Source organism: Carica papaya, chromosome 1, assembly GCF_054855325.1.
Source record: "Carica papaya isolate Zhongbai chromosome 1, ASM5485532v1, whole genome shotgun sequence".
NCBI classification, from domain to species: Eukaryota; Viridiplantae; Streptophyta; class Magnoliopsida; order Brassicales; family Caricaceae; genus Carica; species Carica papaya.
The window spans coordinates 7,001,950-7,020,448 of NC_142309.1; the positions used below are offsets into that span (position 1 = coordinate 7,001,950).

At 32.0% G+C, this 18,499-nt stretch overlaps 2 protein-coding genes across 8 annotated transcripts; one reads left to right on the top strand and one right to left on the bottom strand.

Moving 5' to 3' along the window:
- Positions 1-3,997: 3,997 nt before the first annotated feature.
- Positions 3,998-12,292, top strand: KIN11 (SNF1 kinase homolog 11). Of its 7 annotated transcripts, none has more exons than XM_088217138.1 (13): positions 3,998-4,152; positions 4,239-4,298; positions 4,647-4,806; positions 6,891-7,085; positions 7,508-7,692; positions 7,786-7,968; positions 8,109-8,240; positions 9,434-9,619; positions 9,910-9,999; positions 10,069-10,152; positions 10,482-10,622; positions 11,398-11,640; positions 11,884-12,292. In XM_088217138.1, the coding sequence occupies exons 4-13, from the start codon at positions 6,896-6,898 to the stop codon at positions 11,992-11,994; spliced, it is 1,545 nt and encodes a 514-aa protein (XP_088073264.1). In that variant the 5' UTR covers positions 3,998-4,152; positions 4,239-4,298; positions 4,647-4,806; positions 6,891-6,895; the 3' UTR covers positions 11,995-12,292. The 7 variants fall into 7 exon arrangements, with proteins under 7 accessions (XP_088073264.1, XP_088073259.1, XP_088073269.1 ...); XM_088217133.1 differs by having other exon boundaries at positions 4,677-4,806; XM_088217143.1 differs by having other exon boundaries at positions 4,709-4,806.
- Positions 12,293-14,054: 1,762 nt separating this feature from the next.
- LOC110820221 (uncharacterized) lies at positions 14,055-15,545 on the bottom strand. The gene has a single exon (XM_022049649.2). It carries the CDS (start codon positions 15,445-15,447, stop codon positions 14,260-14,262), a length of 1,188 nt encoding a protein of 395 aa, XP_021905341.2. The 5' UTR covers positions 15,448-15,545; the 3' UTR covers positions 14,055-14,259.
- Between the last annotated feature and the right edge of the window lie 2,954 nt (positions 15,546-18,499).

Sequence of the window (18,499 nt, forward strand, 5' to 3'; positions counted from 1 at the left end):
CGAATTCCGTGTTGTAGTCAACACGAAAAACTTTTCCTATCACCCAAAAAAGTAGCTCTAAGTACACTTTTGTGATAATAGTGGATAGAGAGATCCGAAAATCTCACCCGGGCTACAACATTGGTCACATCCTAATTAGCAATATAAAAACTAAGTGACCAAGGTTATATCGTGAGGTAGTGGTCATAAATAACCCAAGGTCATCCGTAAGAATGTGCATGTAGTCCTCATCCGATTGAAATTTAACCATGTAATAATAGTTGTCCAGGTCGATTAGTTATAACCGATCATACGATTGCCAAAGGCTATGAAGTTTCACCAATAACGTTTTATACCCAATTGACTTCCTCAAAAAATGGATAATCACCGTAAGTTTCATTATTTGCACCAAAAGGTTGTGTACCTAATTAAGAAAAATTGACTCTCGACATTCCATTATCAGTATCAAAGATCACATCTCCTTTTCGGATCTCGATTTTAGTCTGGTGGCTAGTGGTCTGGTTGCTATTGAGGAGTTTCTCTTTAAAGGAGAGTTTAACAGCCAATGTTTCTTGTTGCAATAGAGGTTCCAGTAGTTTTAGGTTTCGCAGGTGGTCAATCTACGCGCAGACGTTGTGAAACAAAGCTCTGTCAGCCATTCCAGAGCCTTTTATAACATCGCATCCTCTACCATCTGTGTGTCATTGATGTTCGGGAAAGGCTACTCACTAGGCTGACTCGAAGCGTCTGTCAAATGGCTCATTTCAGACCAGGGTGGTGCCTCTATTTTTCCCGAATCTCCTCCCCCATTCGCGATGTCCTCCATCTGTGCATCCTCAGGCATCAGAAAGTGACTTTCACCAAGCTGAATTTTAACTTTCTTCATTAAGCGGTTCGTTTCAGGGCAAGGCGGTGCCTCCCCCTTCTCTTTCAGAGCAAGATCAATAGAAAGCATTAGGGTTTCAGAGAGCATATGAGTTTTCGTGTCGGGTCGGGTTTAAAAAAGTGAGTGTTTTCATTTACCAAACTTGGAGCTAATTAGTTATTACTATTTTATTGTTTAAGTAGTTAATTAATTTTATTTTTCTCCATTGATATAAGACAAGTTTAAAAAGGAAAGATAATTGTCTATTTTATTGGAAACTATAAGGTAAGCCCTTTGTATGATGAAATTCATAAAAAAATATAAAAGATATTTGTATCATAATTTTAATTTATTCAACTGATTGCTAAATTAGATAAGATATAAATACCTTATGTGATATATAAATTCCTACTTATCGTGGTTGGTTAAATCTTCATTCCTTGGTCGTAAACTTCTCATTATGGTTCACTGTCGCTAAATGTCATAATGGTTCTTAAATACACTAGTACTATAAATGTAACACCTTTAACGAATAATGATATGACATGTAATGATCATAGTTATCTATAGTGATTGTACTATTTAATGTATGCTATTAGTAAAGTGTTTGCTTTCTTTAACTCTTTGGGTTTTTACCCACATAAACTATATTTGGATTTCGTCTTATGTTTTGTTTGATTTTATGGACTGGGATCCTCCTTTTGATTAATTTAATTAAATCTTTATATGAAGAATGTATTAATGTTGTCTCTCACTAAAGATGTAATATTATATTATTTTATTTACTTAGTATTCATTAATAAATAATAAAAATACTATATTTCTACCTTTGTTCATTATTATCATGTATAGCTTTTCTTTGTGACCAATTAGATTTAATATCAAATCAATGACAACTTATAAAAACTCTTGTTAAATTGCCTCACATCATTAGTTATCTAGTTAATCACGTAAAATTTATATATAACAGCTACGCTTGGTAGTATATTATTACCATTTCGGTGATAGCAAATTAGTTGTATAAACTCTTTAAACATTCTAATGATTTATACTTTTGGTTGAACTTAATACTGAAAATAGCAATTTTTAAATCCTCAATTATATGTGCAATTTTGAATGTCTATATAGAAATTAAGAAATATTTTTTAACTTTCATTGTATCTTTCCTAAAAGATTTAGAAATCATATCTCATACATCATAGGACATTACAACCTTTATAAAAAATGATAAATTCAAATAAACTAAGTTAAACATGAGTTGTCTAATATTGAACTAAACAAAGGTCAAATGTATGTTTTGATTTAACATCAATCGTGATTTTCACTAATAAGTTTTAATATTATCATGTTGAATTAACCCCCATTATTTACTTATAATGATGCAATGGAAATCATGGGTGATATGAAAACATTGTATTTGGCTCATTTTTATGAATGAATATAATAATAAAATAAGTTTGAATAAAAGATACATGTCATCGAGTATTACCAGAATAAAATAACTAAACCAGAATATTCTAGTATTCAATTAAACTAATATTATATATCTCAGACTTGTTTCATTTTTACTCATATATGTAATGTTTATTTTATTGTGCTATCCTCCTATCTAACCTACAATAAAACTTTAAAATCATTATGTTATACTAGCTAATGTAATCTTATTACCATGCATGGATAGATATTCTGAATTATTATTATTTCTTTTGAGGGTTTGAATCACTTTTGTATTGTTTATTATAAATAATGTTCTATCACAAAACATTTCAAATGAAAAATTTAAAAGTACTATGTTTGATATAATATATATGTATCTATATGCATATACCCATATATAAAGTAAATTTATGATAAAAATAATTTTTTTTTTATCTTTAAAATTATAGATCTCACACGAAGATATATATATATATATATTTTTAAAAATTGAATATTTACCAAAAAATATAAAATTGCATTATTATTCAATATTGAAGACAACAAATTTATATTATAATTAGGAGATTAGGTTAATAGACTTGAGTACTTTTATTCAAAAAAGTCTTTTAATTTAACGATATTTGAAGTTAACTGAATGATATAGTATCTCATATATGTTAGGAAAGTTTTAAATACTTCAATTGTTAATATTATATTATGTTCCTATGAATTATTAAACATTAGTAAAACAAACATTGTTTTTTTTAAAAAAATTTTTGTTGTTTCTTATTTATAAGTGATATTTCTAGTTTAATTATACTATCAAAACTCATATGAGAGATTTTGAAGTCATTTGGTATAATTTTTTTTCTCATTTAAGAGCTTCTTCTTTAGTTACAAATTGCACGCAAATGTTAGACATTGAATTTAGATCCATAATGATGATAAAAATAGAAAGTGTTAATGATTGTCATGAAAAAATGCAAACAAAAGATATGTACATTTAAAACGAACTAGACAGTTATTATATGAGGTTAGCAAAACATCAACACTGACAGGCGTGACAACTAATATAATCATCATGAGTTGTCTTATAATATTTATTTAATACTTATTTTCTCGATTATTATTTTTTTATTCTTGTTATCAAAGCGTAGAAAAAAAATTAATATGATGAATGAATGAAGATTTTTATTAGCAAATATAATTCTTGATATGCAAGTGTATACTTATTTTCACAAAAATCAAACAGCTGTTGTATATTATATTTTCTAAGAAATAAATTGTAAATAATGTTTGATTTAATAAAATTAAAAATTTTATTCGCTATTATATGGATAAAATTATATTGATCAATTTGTGTTAAATCTTAATAAAATTCTTGACCAAAAAAAAAATATTAAGTAAGAATTAAATATTTTTTTACTGAAATGATTACAATAAATTATGACATTAAATAATATTGATACATAAATAAAAAATCATAAAAATATTAAAGTAACCTGAAATTCATATTGAGGTGATTCTTTTTTTCGAATAAAAAATGTTGCAAGAACTCCATCAAGACCAATTGTTTATATACACGTGTAATTATTAAAATAAGGATAGAATGGCACCATCAGAGTTACCACCCAGCATAACCATAAGCCGCTGAAATTCCCATTTTACCCTCCCCATCCCCGCAAAATTCCATATTGGGAGACAAAAGTCAGCAATCGGACAAGGGAAAGCCATGTCATTAGTTGAAATTCGAGGGGTAGTTTCATTCAAAACAATTAAACAAAATCGATAAAATTCGCCCCTTGGATTGCAGCCTGCAACTTAACAAGCGAGCGAGAGAGAAGAGAGAGAAAGACAGAGACGAGAGATTCTCTCGGGTTTACGAGCAGGTACTACTCCATCAATTCTAGCTTCGAATTTGTTAAATTCATGTAATTGATGTTATTTTCTTGATCAATTCTCGAGCCCTCCTTAGGTTTTACTCTTCTGTTTTCTCCCCTTCGTTTTGGTGGATTCTTCTTTTCTCGTTTTCGCTGTAAGTCATTTTCCTCTCTCTCTCTCTCTCGCTCTCTATTTCTCTTTCTCTCTCCTCCTCACTTTACACAGACACTCTTCTTTCTTTGCATGCGGTTTTATTTATATATACGTTAAGGTACATGCTCGTGTGGTGTTGGTCTTCTTGTGGACGTTTGATTCTATGTTTTGCTGTATTCGGTTATGAGATCTGGTGCAGATAGGGTTTGTAAAATGAACAATCAATTGTATCTTCTCTTTTAGGGTTTCAAGAGAATTTAGTGATTCAAGCTTCACCTGATAGGAACTACGATCACCTTCTGTTTGCGATTTTTGAATGTCTCTTTTCCTTCCTTTTTTTTAACGCTAGATTTCTTTTCCAATCTCTCACCGCCTCCAGTATAATCCCTACTTGTCATCGCTCCACTCCAGCAACGAAGCAACGCTGTGCTCGGGTTCATTCACTCTGCTGGGCTCCTTTACGTTTCATTCTGAATCCTTCAGCGTTGCAACACTCTACGCAGGTTCAGGTACAGATTGCTGTTTTCTTTTTCCTGTTTTTCCACCTTATTTTTCAAGATCAAACGTTCGAAGTATATAAATAAATGTTCCAAAGATGAGTTCCATGTGTTGTGTGTCCAGTTCCTTAAGTGGCTGACTAGGATTCCAAATGATCAAGCATTCTGGTATAGCGTACGTGAAAAAAACTGTTGTTTCTGGTCTCTATAAGCTGTGCTTTCTGTCACAATTTTTCTTTTTTGTTTTTTCGAACAGGTTTCTGTCTCAGTTTTTAGCTGGGTCTGTTACTTCAGACTCCTGTTGTTGGGATACATTGTATCTTTGCATTGTGGATCATTTGGTGGTCTTGCTGTTCCAAATTTCTGGTTTTTTGGCTTGACCGCTGCTGCTGCTCTTCTTTACTTTTGAGCTTCCCTTTTTTGTGCTAATCCCCTCTCTCCCTGAATCCTTTCTGCTGTCAACCCTATTTAACATATCTACTTCTCCATCCTGATATGTTAGCTTCATGTTTGATGTAATCCTGAGTGAACTGTCCTTGCACAAAAGGAGGAGATGCATATGTTTCTGGAGATATAGATGATCGAGTGTGAGTTAACGTGCCTGTAAAAAAAGAAAAAAACTTATTTTGTATTTCTGATGACATTTTTCCTTTCAAAGCTTTACCTTTAATTTGGCAGAGCCTTCTTATTCAGAGTCGAAATATTAGTGGAATATGTTGACCTATTACTGGAATATGAAGAAATAACTAAAAATTGTGGTTAGTCAAAAAGATTGTTTGGAAGTAGGAGTAGATTTCCCGCCTTAAGAGGCTAAGGGCATTTTTAGTAGAGTTCTTATTATGTTTATCTTTTGTCAATAAAGTCTGAATTTGATGCTTAAAATTGACTTTGACCACCCTGTGTTGATGTCTTTTCTTCCTATTTGATGCGACCTTGAGCGGAGTTTATTATCGCAAAAAAGGGGATGCATTTGTTTCTTGAGAGCTAAACGTTTAACCTAACATGCTTTTTTCGTGTCTTTTGTGTTTATGCTGAAACCTTACGTTTCAAAGGAATTTCTGATACTTCTGGTTTGTCAAAAAGATATTCCAAACTAGAAATAAATCTTGTGGGGTAAAAGATTCAAGCTATTTTTTTAGGATTGTCGTATAGTTGATATTTTTTAAATAAACATCTGCCCGTGAGGCTTAAAAGTAACTAGGGCCGACTGCAGCTTAATATATTTTGTTTCCATTGGATGTGATCTTTAGTGGAATCATTTGTTGCACAAAACAAGGAGATGCTTATGTATCTTTACACTGAAATAACGGAATCGGAGTCAAGATACCTTTTTATTTGTTATGAAATCTTTCCTTTTGAGGCTTTGTTTAAAATATTATCTTACGAGCCCTTTCGTCCGGGTAGAAAATGTTACTAAGAATTCAAATTATCAGGATTATGATTAATAAGTTTGCACATTATTGTTCTAAGTTGAGACCTTGAGATTACTGGGAATATTTTGATTCCATGAGTAGGTCATCAAAAAAGATAATTGAGAAAAAAAAGTAAATTTTATAGGGTATAGACAATATGTACATTTTAACCTTAAAATTGTCTTACCCAAAACGTTCTTTCTCTTTCAAGAGTAAACTCTTCAAGGTGGTTAAATATGTTACCCAGTGATATAAATCTTTTGTTTCTTGGAAACAATATAAATGTAAAAGATTAAGTCAATGAAAAAAGATTTGGAGCCATATTACTAGTAATGTTTGGCTAATTCCTTAAATCAAAACATGCTCTTAAAGTAAGCAGATAGAAGGGTAATATTTATTCGTTGGTAATATGGACTACAACAAACTATAATGCTGCTGCCTTGCAGCTTATTTTTGTGACATCTTTAATATTTATATTGGGAAATTCTCTTAAAGAAATTTCTTATTTTCAGGCATTGATTTTAGATTTACTGATCTACATCTATTAGTACGTCATAATTGAACTTTATATATTTGATCCTTCTGATTTGTTCTCGGTCTTGGCCCTATCCTGGCCATGATTTAATTTCCCTTAATGGTGAAGTTTGTGCACAGTGGTTTTAAGTGTAGTGCTCTTTATGATAGGAAATATGGATGGATCGTCTAACAGAGGCAGCAGTGGCGTGGATACTGTTCTTCCAAATTACAAGCTTGGTAAAACTCTTGGTATTGGTTCCTTTGGAAAGGTGAAAATAGCTGAGCATGCATTGACTGGGCACAAAGTTGCTATCAAGATTCTTAACCGTCGCAAGATTAAGAACATGGAAATGGAAGAGAAAGGTATACATAATGTGCCCAACTGATAATCTTGTCTATCTCTATAATTTTAAATTTTTATTGCTCTTGCTTAAAAACCTTTAGTAGTTACAAGCCTGAATGATTAAGGCCAATAAATTGTTGGAAAGTTAGGGTTTTTTTTTCTTTTGCTTATATTATTAACTAATAATGCATTTTATTTAAAAAAAATGCATTGAGAAGTTCAGGTGGTATTAAATGTAAGGAAATATGCATTTAGAAGAAGGTTTTTGTATGAATTAAATGCTTCAATCTCTATTTCTACTTTATAATGATTTGTTAGTTGTTTATTACCAGGTGTTATAGCTATTTCCAGAACTTCCATGAATTTGCAGTTGGTTTTGGTTGATTAAATGAGGTATTATAGCTAATTTTCCTGTTACTTATTCTTTACAATGTTCGTGCAGTGAGAAGAGAGATCAAAATCTTGAGGTTGTTCATGCATCCTCATATAATACGGCTTTACGAGGTTATAGAGACGCAATCTGATATATATGTTGTTATGGAGTATGTAAAGTCAGGGGAGCTCTTTGATTACATTGTAGAGAAAGGTAGGTTGCAGGAAGATGAAGCCCGCAACTTTTTCCAGCAGGTAAGTTTGGCTGTTTTTGTCTCTTAGGTGTCTGTCAGTTGTTAATTCCTTTAACAAATGAGTTAAAGTGGGTCAAACCTTCTTCCGGAGCAGATAATATCTGGAGTGGAGTATTGCCACAGGAATATGGTAGTTCATAGAGACCTTAAGCCTGAAAATCTGCTTTTGGATTCTAAATGGAATGTAAAGATTGCTGATTTTGGTCTCAGTAACATCATGCGAGATGGTCATTTTCTGAAGACAAGTTGTGGGAGCCCAAACTATGCAGCTCCAGAGGTATGTAGTTTGGGAATGACAATTTGACATGCATTATGAATTTCAAATGCTCATATAGAGGAAACAGGGGCCTGCTTGTTTTTCTTAAAGTTGATAATATTTTTGTAAAATTTTAAGGATGATCATGGCTAATGTTGCAGGTTATATCTGGGAAATTGTATGCTGGACCTGAAGTAGATGTATGGAGTTGTGGTGTGATATTGTATGCTCTTCTTTGTGGTACCCTCCCATTTGATGATGAGAACATTCCCAACCTTTTTAAGAAAATCAAGGTATTGCTAGATTTTTCTGCTTACTCGAGTATCCATTATATCACGTGGCCTACCTCATGTGATTTGGAAGAAAGGCTTGGCTGATCTAATTCGAGTTCCAAAGTTTTTTTGACTTTTTCATGTATTGCCCCTCCATTGTCCAACTTTCTATTGAGATTTTCTTTTGCTCTATATTCTTTTTTTGAAGTGGAATTTGAGTTGGAAGCCATTTTTTTTTTCTCTCTCTATCAGGGAGAATTTGGTTACATCGTGGGATATTTAGTAGTGCTTGTCTGTCCATTACCGCAACATCATTCCTCTGTTTTATTTTTCTACTTTTATGTTCACTGTTTTATTCTTCTGAAACAAATTTCCTCTAGCAACATTTGGATTATCAAAGTATTGGCTCTTGATTGTCTAATATCTTTTCCACTAAGCATCATCTGGAAACTTCTAATTTGCATTGTAGACCAGACAAGAGTATGTACTCCTTTTTTCTATTTTCTCTCTTTAAAAATAAGCTTCATTCTTATCAATTAAGAGGACCTAATTTTAGCTATAACTGTGAGCTTTAGTTTCTTCCCCACTCATTCAAAAGATCTCTTAGGATTCACTGAGGTGGCAGTCTAGATTCTTTTGGTGCTCTGAATCTAGACAATTATGGAATTCTATTCTCGGTCTTCTCAACTTCTTTTGTGTTGTCAGTGGTTCAGTGGGGGAGATATTTTGGCATTGGAGGACGACATTTCTGCTAACTAGGATAAGAAGAAACTTGTGTTCCTCATCCCAATGGTTATTTTGTGAGTGATTTTTGTGAGTGATTTGGAAGGAAAGGAGCTAGAGTTTTTGTTGGACACTACTTTTTCTAGTAATTAAGACAATTGGTTCTGGGCCTGAAGTCACTAGTTTGTGGGTGATCATTAGAGGTCACTAGTTCCTATCTGGGGAGGACTTTTGGAACCTTTATTTATCTTTTCTGTTCCTCTGGATAGTTTTGCTTTCTTTTGTACTGGGGTGGTACCTCCTTGGTGTCCTTTTATATATTCTCTTTTTATCTTTAAAAAAATTCTTACATTTAATCTGATGATAGTAAAATGTTGTTTTTTCTTATTTTCTATTGCTAATGCATTGAACTATTGAAATTATGTGTGGATATTGTTGCTTGCTTTGATTAAAGCTTTTGTTTCTTAAATCTACATAAATTTTCATTCTAGGGTGGGATATACACCCTTCCAAGCCATTTGTCACCTGGCGCTAGAGATTTAATCCCAAGGATGCTTGTGGTTGATCCAATGAAACGGGTAACTATTCCCGAGATTCGCCAGCACCCTTGGTTCCAAGCGCATCTTCCTCGTTATCTAGCCGTTCCTCCACCAGATACAATGCAGCAAGCGAAAAAGGTTAGTTTATTTGTAGTTACCGACTCTGTATTATTTATCACAATTATTTGGAAACTATTGTAAGATCTGTGAATAATATGGGGTATGACTATTTTTTGAAGCTTGGTTTGGGAGGTAAAACTTTGTGTTAGTAGGATTCTGTAGAAGGTTATCTAAAAATTTTTGCTTGCAAATGATGGAAAACTTTTCACAGGGAGATTGATAGAAATTGCATTTTTTATCATTTAGATTTCCTTGTTCATTGTTGATTAAACGGATTAATTTTTGAAATATAACTATGTTTCTTGCAGATTGATGAGGAGATTCTTCAGGAAGTGGTCAAGATGGGATTTGATCGAAACCAACTTGTTGAATCTTTGCGCAATAGAATACAAAATGAGGTATGAAATTCTGGAGCTCTTTTCTCCCTTAAATTGAGAATGTCTCTTATTGTTTTTTGCTTGTTTCAGGGTACTGTTGCATACTATTTGTTGTTGGACAATAAGTTCCGTGTTTCCAGTGGCTATCTTGGAGCTGAATTTCAAGAAACATTGGTGGGGCCTTATCCTTGTATTTTTTTTAGTTGAAGTCTCCAGGTTTCTACTCCAAAGCATGACTGTTCTGGTGGTTGTTGAATTTCATTTTATTACCTGATATGTGCCTGAATATGGAGATTTCAAAATCAAAACTACTTCAGCAACAGGATGAACCTGATAACATGAACGAAAAATTCCTTACGAAAAATTCCTTACTGGTTTCTAATTATATATTAAAGGAATATTCTCCCATTAAAATGTTCATGCTGTATGCTTGCTGTGAAAGTTTCTTTTGCCTCATAATTTTAGTTTGTTTAGCTGTTCTAAAGGGCATTTTTCTATTTCAGGAATGTGGTTTCAATCGTGTGCACCCAGGTGAAGCAGCTGCCTCACCTATTGGACAGCGTATTCCAGGATATATGGATTATCAAGGGATAGGCTATAGACCACAGTTCCCAGTTGAGAGAAAATGGGCTCTTGGACTTCAGGTTAAATTTCTGGGTTTCACACTTGTTTTGGTTTGTGCACGGTTATTTGCTTTACATTGAACTTAGTTTGTTCATGGATATCTCTATTATTGCTTAATTAAGTCCAAAAAGTTAAAACGTTTTATTCTAAATTGGTAACTTTCTACTGAAGGAAAATAATGTGTTCCAGTAACTAGGAAAATGCTAATTGTTTTTATTACTGTCCTAACTCTTGAGAAGTGTAGACAATTCTTTACTATGTTACATATTCACGTTTGTTTTAACTAGAAGATATAGGATACTCCCTAAAATGATTAAAATTGAGCTCATATGCTTATTGGATTGAAGCAATATTTTATTCCAGTTTTCACATGAAATTCCGTATAACCTAATACAAATTTACAGATTTTCCTTGTTAAATTAAGTGTAAATTTGCAAATGAGTTTCAAATTATTTCTGAATTTGTTCCAAACAAAGTCTAGAGTATTCTTGATACGTAAAGTTGGATCATATTCTTTTATATTTAACCAATTTCACTTCTACCATAGTTTTGGTTCCTACTTAGAAATTCATCTAACTTGAATAACAAAATGGAAATAGAAATACTATTTTCATTTAAATTTTATCTCATTCAACTGTGTTTCTATCCACTTCAAGAAATTAGCATTTTCGAAACAATGTAACTGTAATATGTTGTAATACGTGTTGTGATGGCAAAATAGATATTGTTCTTTGAAATTACTTGCACTTGTCAGTGGGTGCTGTTAAATTATTTGAACTGCTTCTATTTTGACAGTCTCGAGCCCATCCTCGTGAGATAATGACAGAAGTTCTCAAAGCTCTGCAAGAACTCAATGTTTGTTGGAAGAAGATTGGGCACTACAACATGAAGTGCAGGTGGGTTCCAGGAATGCCAGGTCATCATGAAGGCATGGTTAATAATCCAGTGCATGGCAATCATTACTTTGGAGATGACTCCAACATTATTGAGAATGATGGCATTGTTAAGTCCCCGAATGTTGTCAAGTTTGAGGTGCAGGTAATGTACTTGTCAAAGAGCACATTCTATTTGGATAAGGCATTGCATATATACACATACCTTGCAGATTATTTGGTTGAACACCAAAATCTTTTGCGGTTTATGTTATCATTTGGACAAAGAAGTAGGTAAAACAAAAACAACATATAGATTTAGGTTTCTTTTTCTGCAAGAATATGCTATGCACAAGAATATTCTAAGGCACTATGCTAAGCACATTTTTTCTGCTATTGCTGTTGACAGCTTTTCAAAACTGGAGAGAAGTATCTGCTTGATCTCCAGCGGGTTCAGGGGCCACAATTTTTGTTCCTTGATCTTTGTGCTGCATTCCTTGCACAGCTCCGAGTTCTTTAAGTTGAGAAAGCTAGGTCCTCAGGAAGATATTGTTCCTTTTATGATGCATGTGAATAAGAACTGTTGTATATAACTTGATTTTGGATTTGAGTATTATCTGCCAGTGTTAAATTTTCCCTCAGTTTTAGAGATAGGGTAATTATCATCTCAGGCCAGCTTTTATTGAGTCGGTCAAGTTAATGAAGCCCTGGTTTTGGAGCTTTCTGTTACTTTTAACTAGGGTTTGTCTAAATGTATGGAATTCAAAAAAAAATTTCATGAATTATCTGATAGAATTAACCATCTCTTATTTCCTTAATCTTTTTTGCTAACCATGCTAATAATATGGATGTGAACATTTAAGGACATAGGCATTGATTCTGTAGTTGAGTTCATCCATATGTTTGGTTTAGGTTGAGTTCATCCATTTCCCTCAGTATATAAATTTATTAACGGTAAGTGGTGGGAGACCTGAGCTCAGCACTTGGGTGGTTGAAAAAGATGGTTTATTTAGCTGCAGTCATATCGTGTACTCCAGTACTGATTACACAAGACAGGAAAACCAAATGTCTGAACAAATGTATATTCTTCATTTGGTTGCTTTATCTTGATGTATACATCTCTAGAGGATTAGCCCACTGCTTGAGACATTTGGTGAGGGGTAATTTTCTTGCATTATGAGAATAGCTTCTTCATAGAGGATGGGAAGAGCTGGCTTAGCAACAATGTGCTGTTCGGTATTTAAAAAACTTTGGTGGAATCCCCTAGCAGATGCAGAGTGCTCGAGAATGCACTATATTAATGACATTAATCCTGATCCTCACACACAAGACTATAAAACTCCAGGACTCCATGCAAGATGGCAGACCCAGATGTGGTTGAAGGTTTTAGTACATGCTACATTTCGCTTTAGAACTGGGAAAATCAACTCGTGGGATAGGATGGTTTAGAGGCTTCGACAAAGCCATTTCTTGATGGTTTTATCAGTTTTGAGATACGATCTTTTAGCGCCAGTGTCACACCAAATACAAGTCCAAATGAGGCATATAAGGTATCAATGCAAGATTGTTATAATATAAACTAAAATCGGATGGAACTTTTGCGCATAAACACTCATGTGGTGAATTATGAGTTTAGGGTGTAAAAGCCAAGGCGCACATCTATTGTTTAATTCCCAAATTAAGTAATCATCTCAAGAAAGTAATTGCTTGCCTTTTTTAGTCCGGTGTGGGTGGAACTTGAATTCTTTAATAGCATAAATTTCACAGTAAATTTTTTTGACTTATATAATTTTTTTTTAATAAAAATTTATATATTTACCAATTAAATATTACATAAACGCTAATTATAAAAAAAATATAATTATAATTTTTAAAAGAGAACATATGAAAATACAATTCAATTCAAACACATAATTTTTTATAAAACAAAAAATATATCAATCAACCAAACGAAAAAACATTCGTACCATCCAAAATAATTAAAAAGTCAAAACGGGCCACTAAGGAACCCTCTGCAGCCAAGAGGGGAAGGAAATCACTAACCACCACCAACAAAAGAATAAAAAAGTAAGATGAGATCATGACGAAAGAGTACTTGAATTGCTTATATGAAAGTTTATAATTTTATGAAATTAAAATATATCATAAAATTTTATCAATTTATCATACACATTTAAATGATATTTACATATAATGCATATATTTTAAACTTAATCCAGCAAATGGAGTTACTACAATTTTCTTTTTTTTTTTTTTAAATTTTTATACTATCGAATCAAATATTGTAATAAAATTTTATTAGATAAATAATTATTACAATTCAAGTTGTGTATTGTTTAGCCAATTGAAAATGTACCGAAAATATGAATTGTTGAATAAATTCTCTAAGTATTTTAATTTTGTTATAAACATGCCAAAGAAGAAGATAACTTACTTAGTTGATCTCTCCCAACATTGCCTCCAAAGATATTCAGAAATTAATAATGCATGAGCTGAAAATCAACTAAATATAATATTGATTAATCATAAATTAGTTAACTTGTTATTAATTAAAATCGTTCTATAATAAACTAACAGTGATAACTTATAATACTTAAATTAATATAATTGACAATTTAATTTAATAATATATCAGTGACACAATTTATGTTAATGTAAGATATTTCTGAATGAAAGTAATATTCTAAAGTGATTAGGTTCTCTTACTTAAAAGTAAATACAATTGTTTAGAATTTAAATGTGTCTTTTACTTATCAGAAAAAAATTAATTTGCTCCTAATTTAAACTAGTTAACAAAACAGATTGGAGGTAGATCAAGTGAGCCCCATAATTCACCATCGCTGTTCAATGAAGAAGAAGAAGAAGAGTGTGTATCCATTGATGAACTTTCTGTAATCTTCTTCTCCAATTTCACTTCATCATCTTCTTTTGCTAATTTCTTCTCTTCCTCCTCCATCTTGTTCTTCTCATTACATGCATTCTGAAGCTTCGTTATTAACTGTTCGGACCTTCTTCTTCCATTCAAATTTCCTGCTCCAAGCTTCAGTCTTAAGCACTCTGATATCCCATTGAAAGCATACAGTGAGGCTGAGAACTTTCTTTCGTAGTTCATCCTCTCCATTTCATCTCTAAGCTGCATTAATCCTGCTTCTGCATCCAAGCAGTTCCCACCAGGTTTTTCAATCTCCTCTGCAATCTCAAAAGCTGAGTAGCTGTAACAACCGCTTCCTATTTCATCTATGAATCCAAAATCAATCCCTTCTTCTTCTTCTTCTTCTCCTTCTTCTTCAATCTCAAGACCATCACTTTGAGTAGAACCCACTTCTGGTTCTTTCTCAGTCAGTAAACTTGACTCAAAGCTTGCACTGTTGTAATCAAAACTGTTTGCAGGAGTAAGATTACTGTTAGTGTTACTTATGTAATCATCATTGCAGGGGACATAATCATCCGGGAGATCAAGGAAATCTTCAGTGAAGGTCTCTGAGAAATGATGATGATGATTATGGTTTAGTTCTTCATGTACTGGGCTTTGCTGCAGTTGGTTCTGGTTAATGGGTGGAGATGAATTAGAAGCAGAATCAAATTGAGGAGATGGGTTGTTTCTTGCTTTGAGTCTTTGAAGAAGAAGGTTAGTGATCTTTGAAGGAAGAGCAGGAGATGAAGATGAAGCACAAGGCCAAAAATTAGTCCTTGTATTAGCACCTCTAAGCAAACAAGCAGCTTCATCATAAGCCCTGGCTGCTTCTTCAGCAGTGTCAAAAGTCCCCAACCAAACCCTAATTTTCTGTATAGTATCCTTAATCTCTGCTACCCATCTGCCTGAAGGCCGTTGCCGGACTCCGACAAACCGTTTTCGAGCTCTCCGGGTTCCTCCAAGAGCTGCTACTTCTGCAGCCTCCTTCACCATCTCATCCCAATTGCTACCCATGTTGCTTTCACCTTCAATATTGTTAGCTTTTCTCTTCCTAGCCATTTTCTTAATTGTTATCAATCAAGTTTCTTGGAGAAAAGGTTAATGGGTGATTTAATTTGTGCAAGTAGTTATGAATTTATATGAAGAGAGTGAAGAAGATGCTGTCAAAAATTGAGTGTTGAAATGGTCTTAATGCTTGTTCATACATGTTTGTTTCCTCATGGACAAAAAATGAGAGATTAATTTAATTAATCAGATATATATATATGTATATAAATATTGTAGTTTTGACCTAGCCAAAGGCATCTTTAGTTCCAATTATATGGAATTATGTATTACTATAAGGTTAACTATTCGTTCTTAATTAAACGTTCGGCTTGGGTGAATAAACCCAATGTAAAAGATGTAATTTACTTGTTTTTTTTACATAAGAAGAAAAAGTAGAAATCCAAACACGGCCTTAGATTGATTGATAAGCTCCTGAATAGAGTGCGAAAGGAAGCTTACAATACATCATTTTCAGAGCAATAATAGGGTGAGAAAGGTTACTTTGGATTAGTAGCCATACAAATGTGATTTTGCTAATTAATTATTCCCTTAAACATTGATTAATCCAAAATATTTTATTACATAATTAATTAGTTTACTTTTGTCATTGCTAATTAAAGTCAATAATATCGATTTCTTCTATGCCTTTCTTGCAACCCAAATCACTAATGCTGACAGCATCATCATGCATTTCACTAATAATGATTATCATTATTATTGTATGTAGATGTTAAATATACTTTTTGATGTATTATTATATTTCTTAAATCTTTGTTTAAGTATTAATTATTATCATCAAACTATAATTAATTATTCCAAGGCCATTTGGACTAAGTAGAGATTTCCTTGGGTACCCACTTGCCAAAATATGAATAATTATTAAAATGATTTGACAAATTATTAAAATTAACTCTTAAGGAATTCCAATATTTTAATAACAATTATATTATAATTTTTTTGATATAATTAGTCAAATTATTCTACATAAATAATTTTAAACTAATTAAAAATTAAGAGTAGCAAAAATATTACATTAGACACTAGAATAATATACTACGGCATCAAACCAAATATTCCACTTCGGACAAATGTTCACTTTTTGTTCTTTATATATCACACCTCACAAAATATTATTATTATTTTTTTCAAAGTTGTAATAATTTAATAAGATGAAAACTAATTAAAAAAAAAACCCTGTTAATTACATTTTTTTATGATAATTATTTATTTATATTCAAACTAAAATTAAATTAATTATAAAAAAATTTATATTTAATAAGTAAATTTTAATTTTATCGTATTTCTAAATAAATTTATGTACGTAAATAACAATGAATATATTATAGAACTGAAATTAAAAAAAAAATTAAATTTAAATTAAAAAACTTTCTTAAGTATGTCACATATTACATTTAAAAGTTATATACGATATTATTATTATTATTATTATTATTATTCTAATGTTGCATTCCAAAAGAAAATGTCAATGGCCATTGTTGTGGCTCCATGTGGAGGAGCCACAATAAACTAGATGTCTTTTTCTACTAATGAATTATACGTTATATATTATATTACAGGCATGAAATAATAATGTAGATAATATATATATATATATGTGTGTGTGTTATAAGGCATGGAGTTATATACATATACATATATATATATACAGTGAGAAAGAAATCCTGCTAATATGATACAAAATCAAGATCAAGAATATGCCATTCGTCCCACGTACATGATATTATGATGCATTACGCCTCTTGAAGAATACAGGGTGCTCACAACTCAAGACTCGCCTTAAGCAAAAATATTAACTTATAATTAATCTAGCACTTTTAAGCAATTTATTTTTAATTAAAAATTATAATTTATTTAAAATAATTGTAATGACATGTAAACTTGAAAGAAAAATAAATTATGAATTGAACGCGAAAATAAAACAATAAATTAACGTTTACATTCCTTACACAATAATTCGGAATACTCAACAGGGTTACGAGAATAACTATTCTAAAAAAACAACTAATAATAGAAAAAATAAATAAAAAGTAAACAAACTGAACGTTTTATTTGCAACTCTCTTGTGGATCGGGGTCTGGATCTTGATCCTCTTGATATGAACTAGTTAAAGAAAGAGTGAACTACATTAACTCAGTAAAAATATTACGCTACTCACCGAAACAGAAAGAAATATTGGTAAAAATTATAAAAACAACTAATTGAGCTCTTAATTTAAGTAAAATTCATTTATCATAAATAAAATTATTTATCGCATACTTACCGTAGTAAGATTTTTAAAACCAACATATAGAGTTAATAACATAAACAATATCATAATTTTATATTCAATCAGTTGGAACAACACCTTTCTCATTTATCAGCTTACTGGTATCCATGAAGGTCCATAGGAATGTCCCTACTACGCGTGAACTATTTTTCAACATTTTTAACTAATGGACCGTCCTCATACCCCGTTCGATATGAGCATCAATAATACCATCCCTCAATACCCCGTTCGGTATAAGAGTGAAACGAGCCGTCTCCATACCCCGTCCGGTATGAGCACCAAATTACCGATTCTCGATACCTCGTCCGGTATGAGACAACGTTCATAGTAGGGTTTCCTATATATCCGATCCGTCCACCATCTCCCAGGATATTTAGTAAGACTACCATTCATCCATTCACTTAATCAAATAATTTTTCATTTACTTTAAATTTTTAGTTTTCCAATTAACTATAAATCACATAGAACAAGCAATATATGTATTAAAGAAACACAATTGAATTATTATACCAATTCCAGTATATTATTATGCATTCAAAACTGTAAAATCAATCAATCAGTGAAACATGACAAACAGTAATAAATAACTGGTTCAGACTCTATTAGTAACATTTAAGTACCGATATTTCTAAATCACGCAAAATATTGTATTATTTATAATTACACTTCAATTCCATAACAACGAATAAGGTGAGAGATTTTTACTCAAATTGATGTCCAAAATGTTAAACTTTCAGTTGCGTCTACTAGCAGTTCTCGAGTTCTTTGAATTTTTCT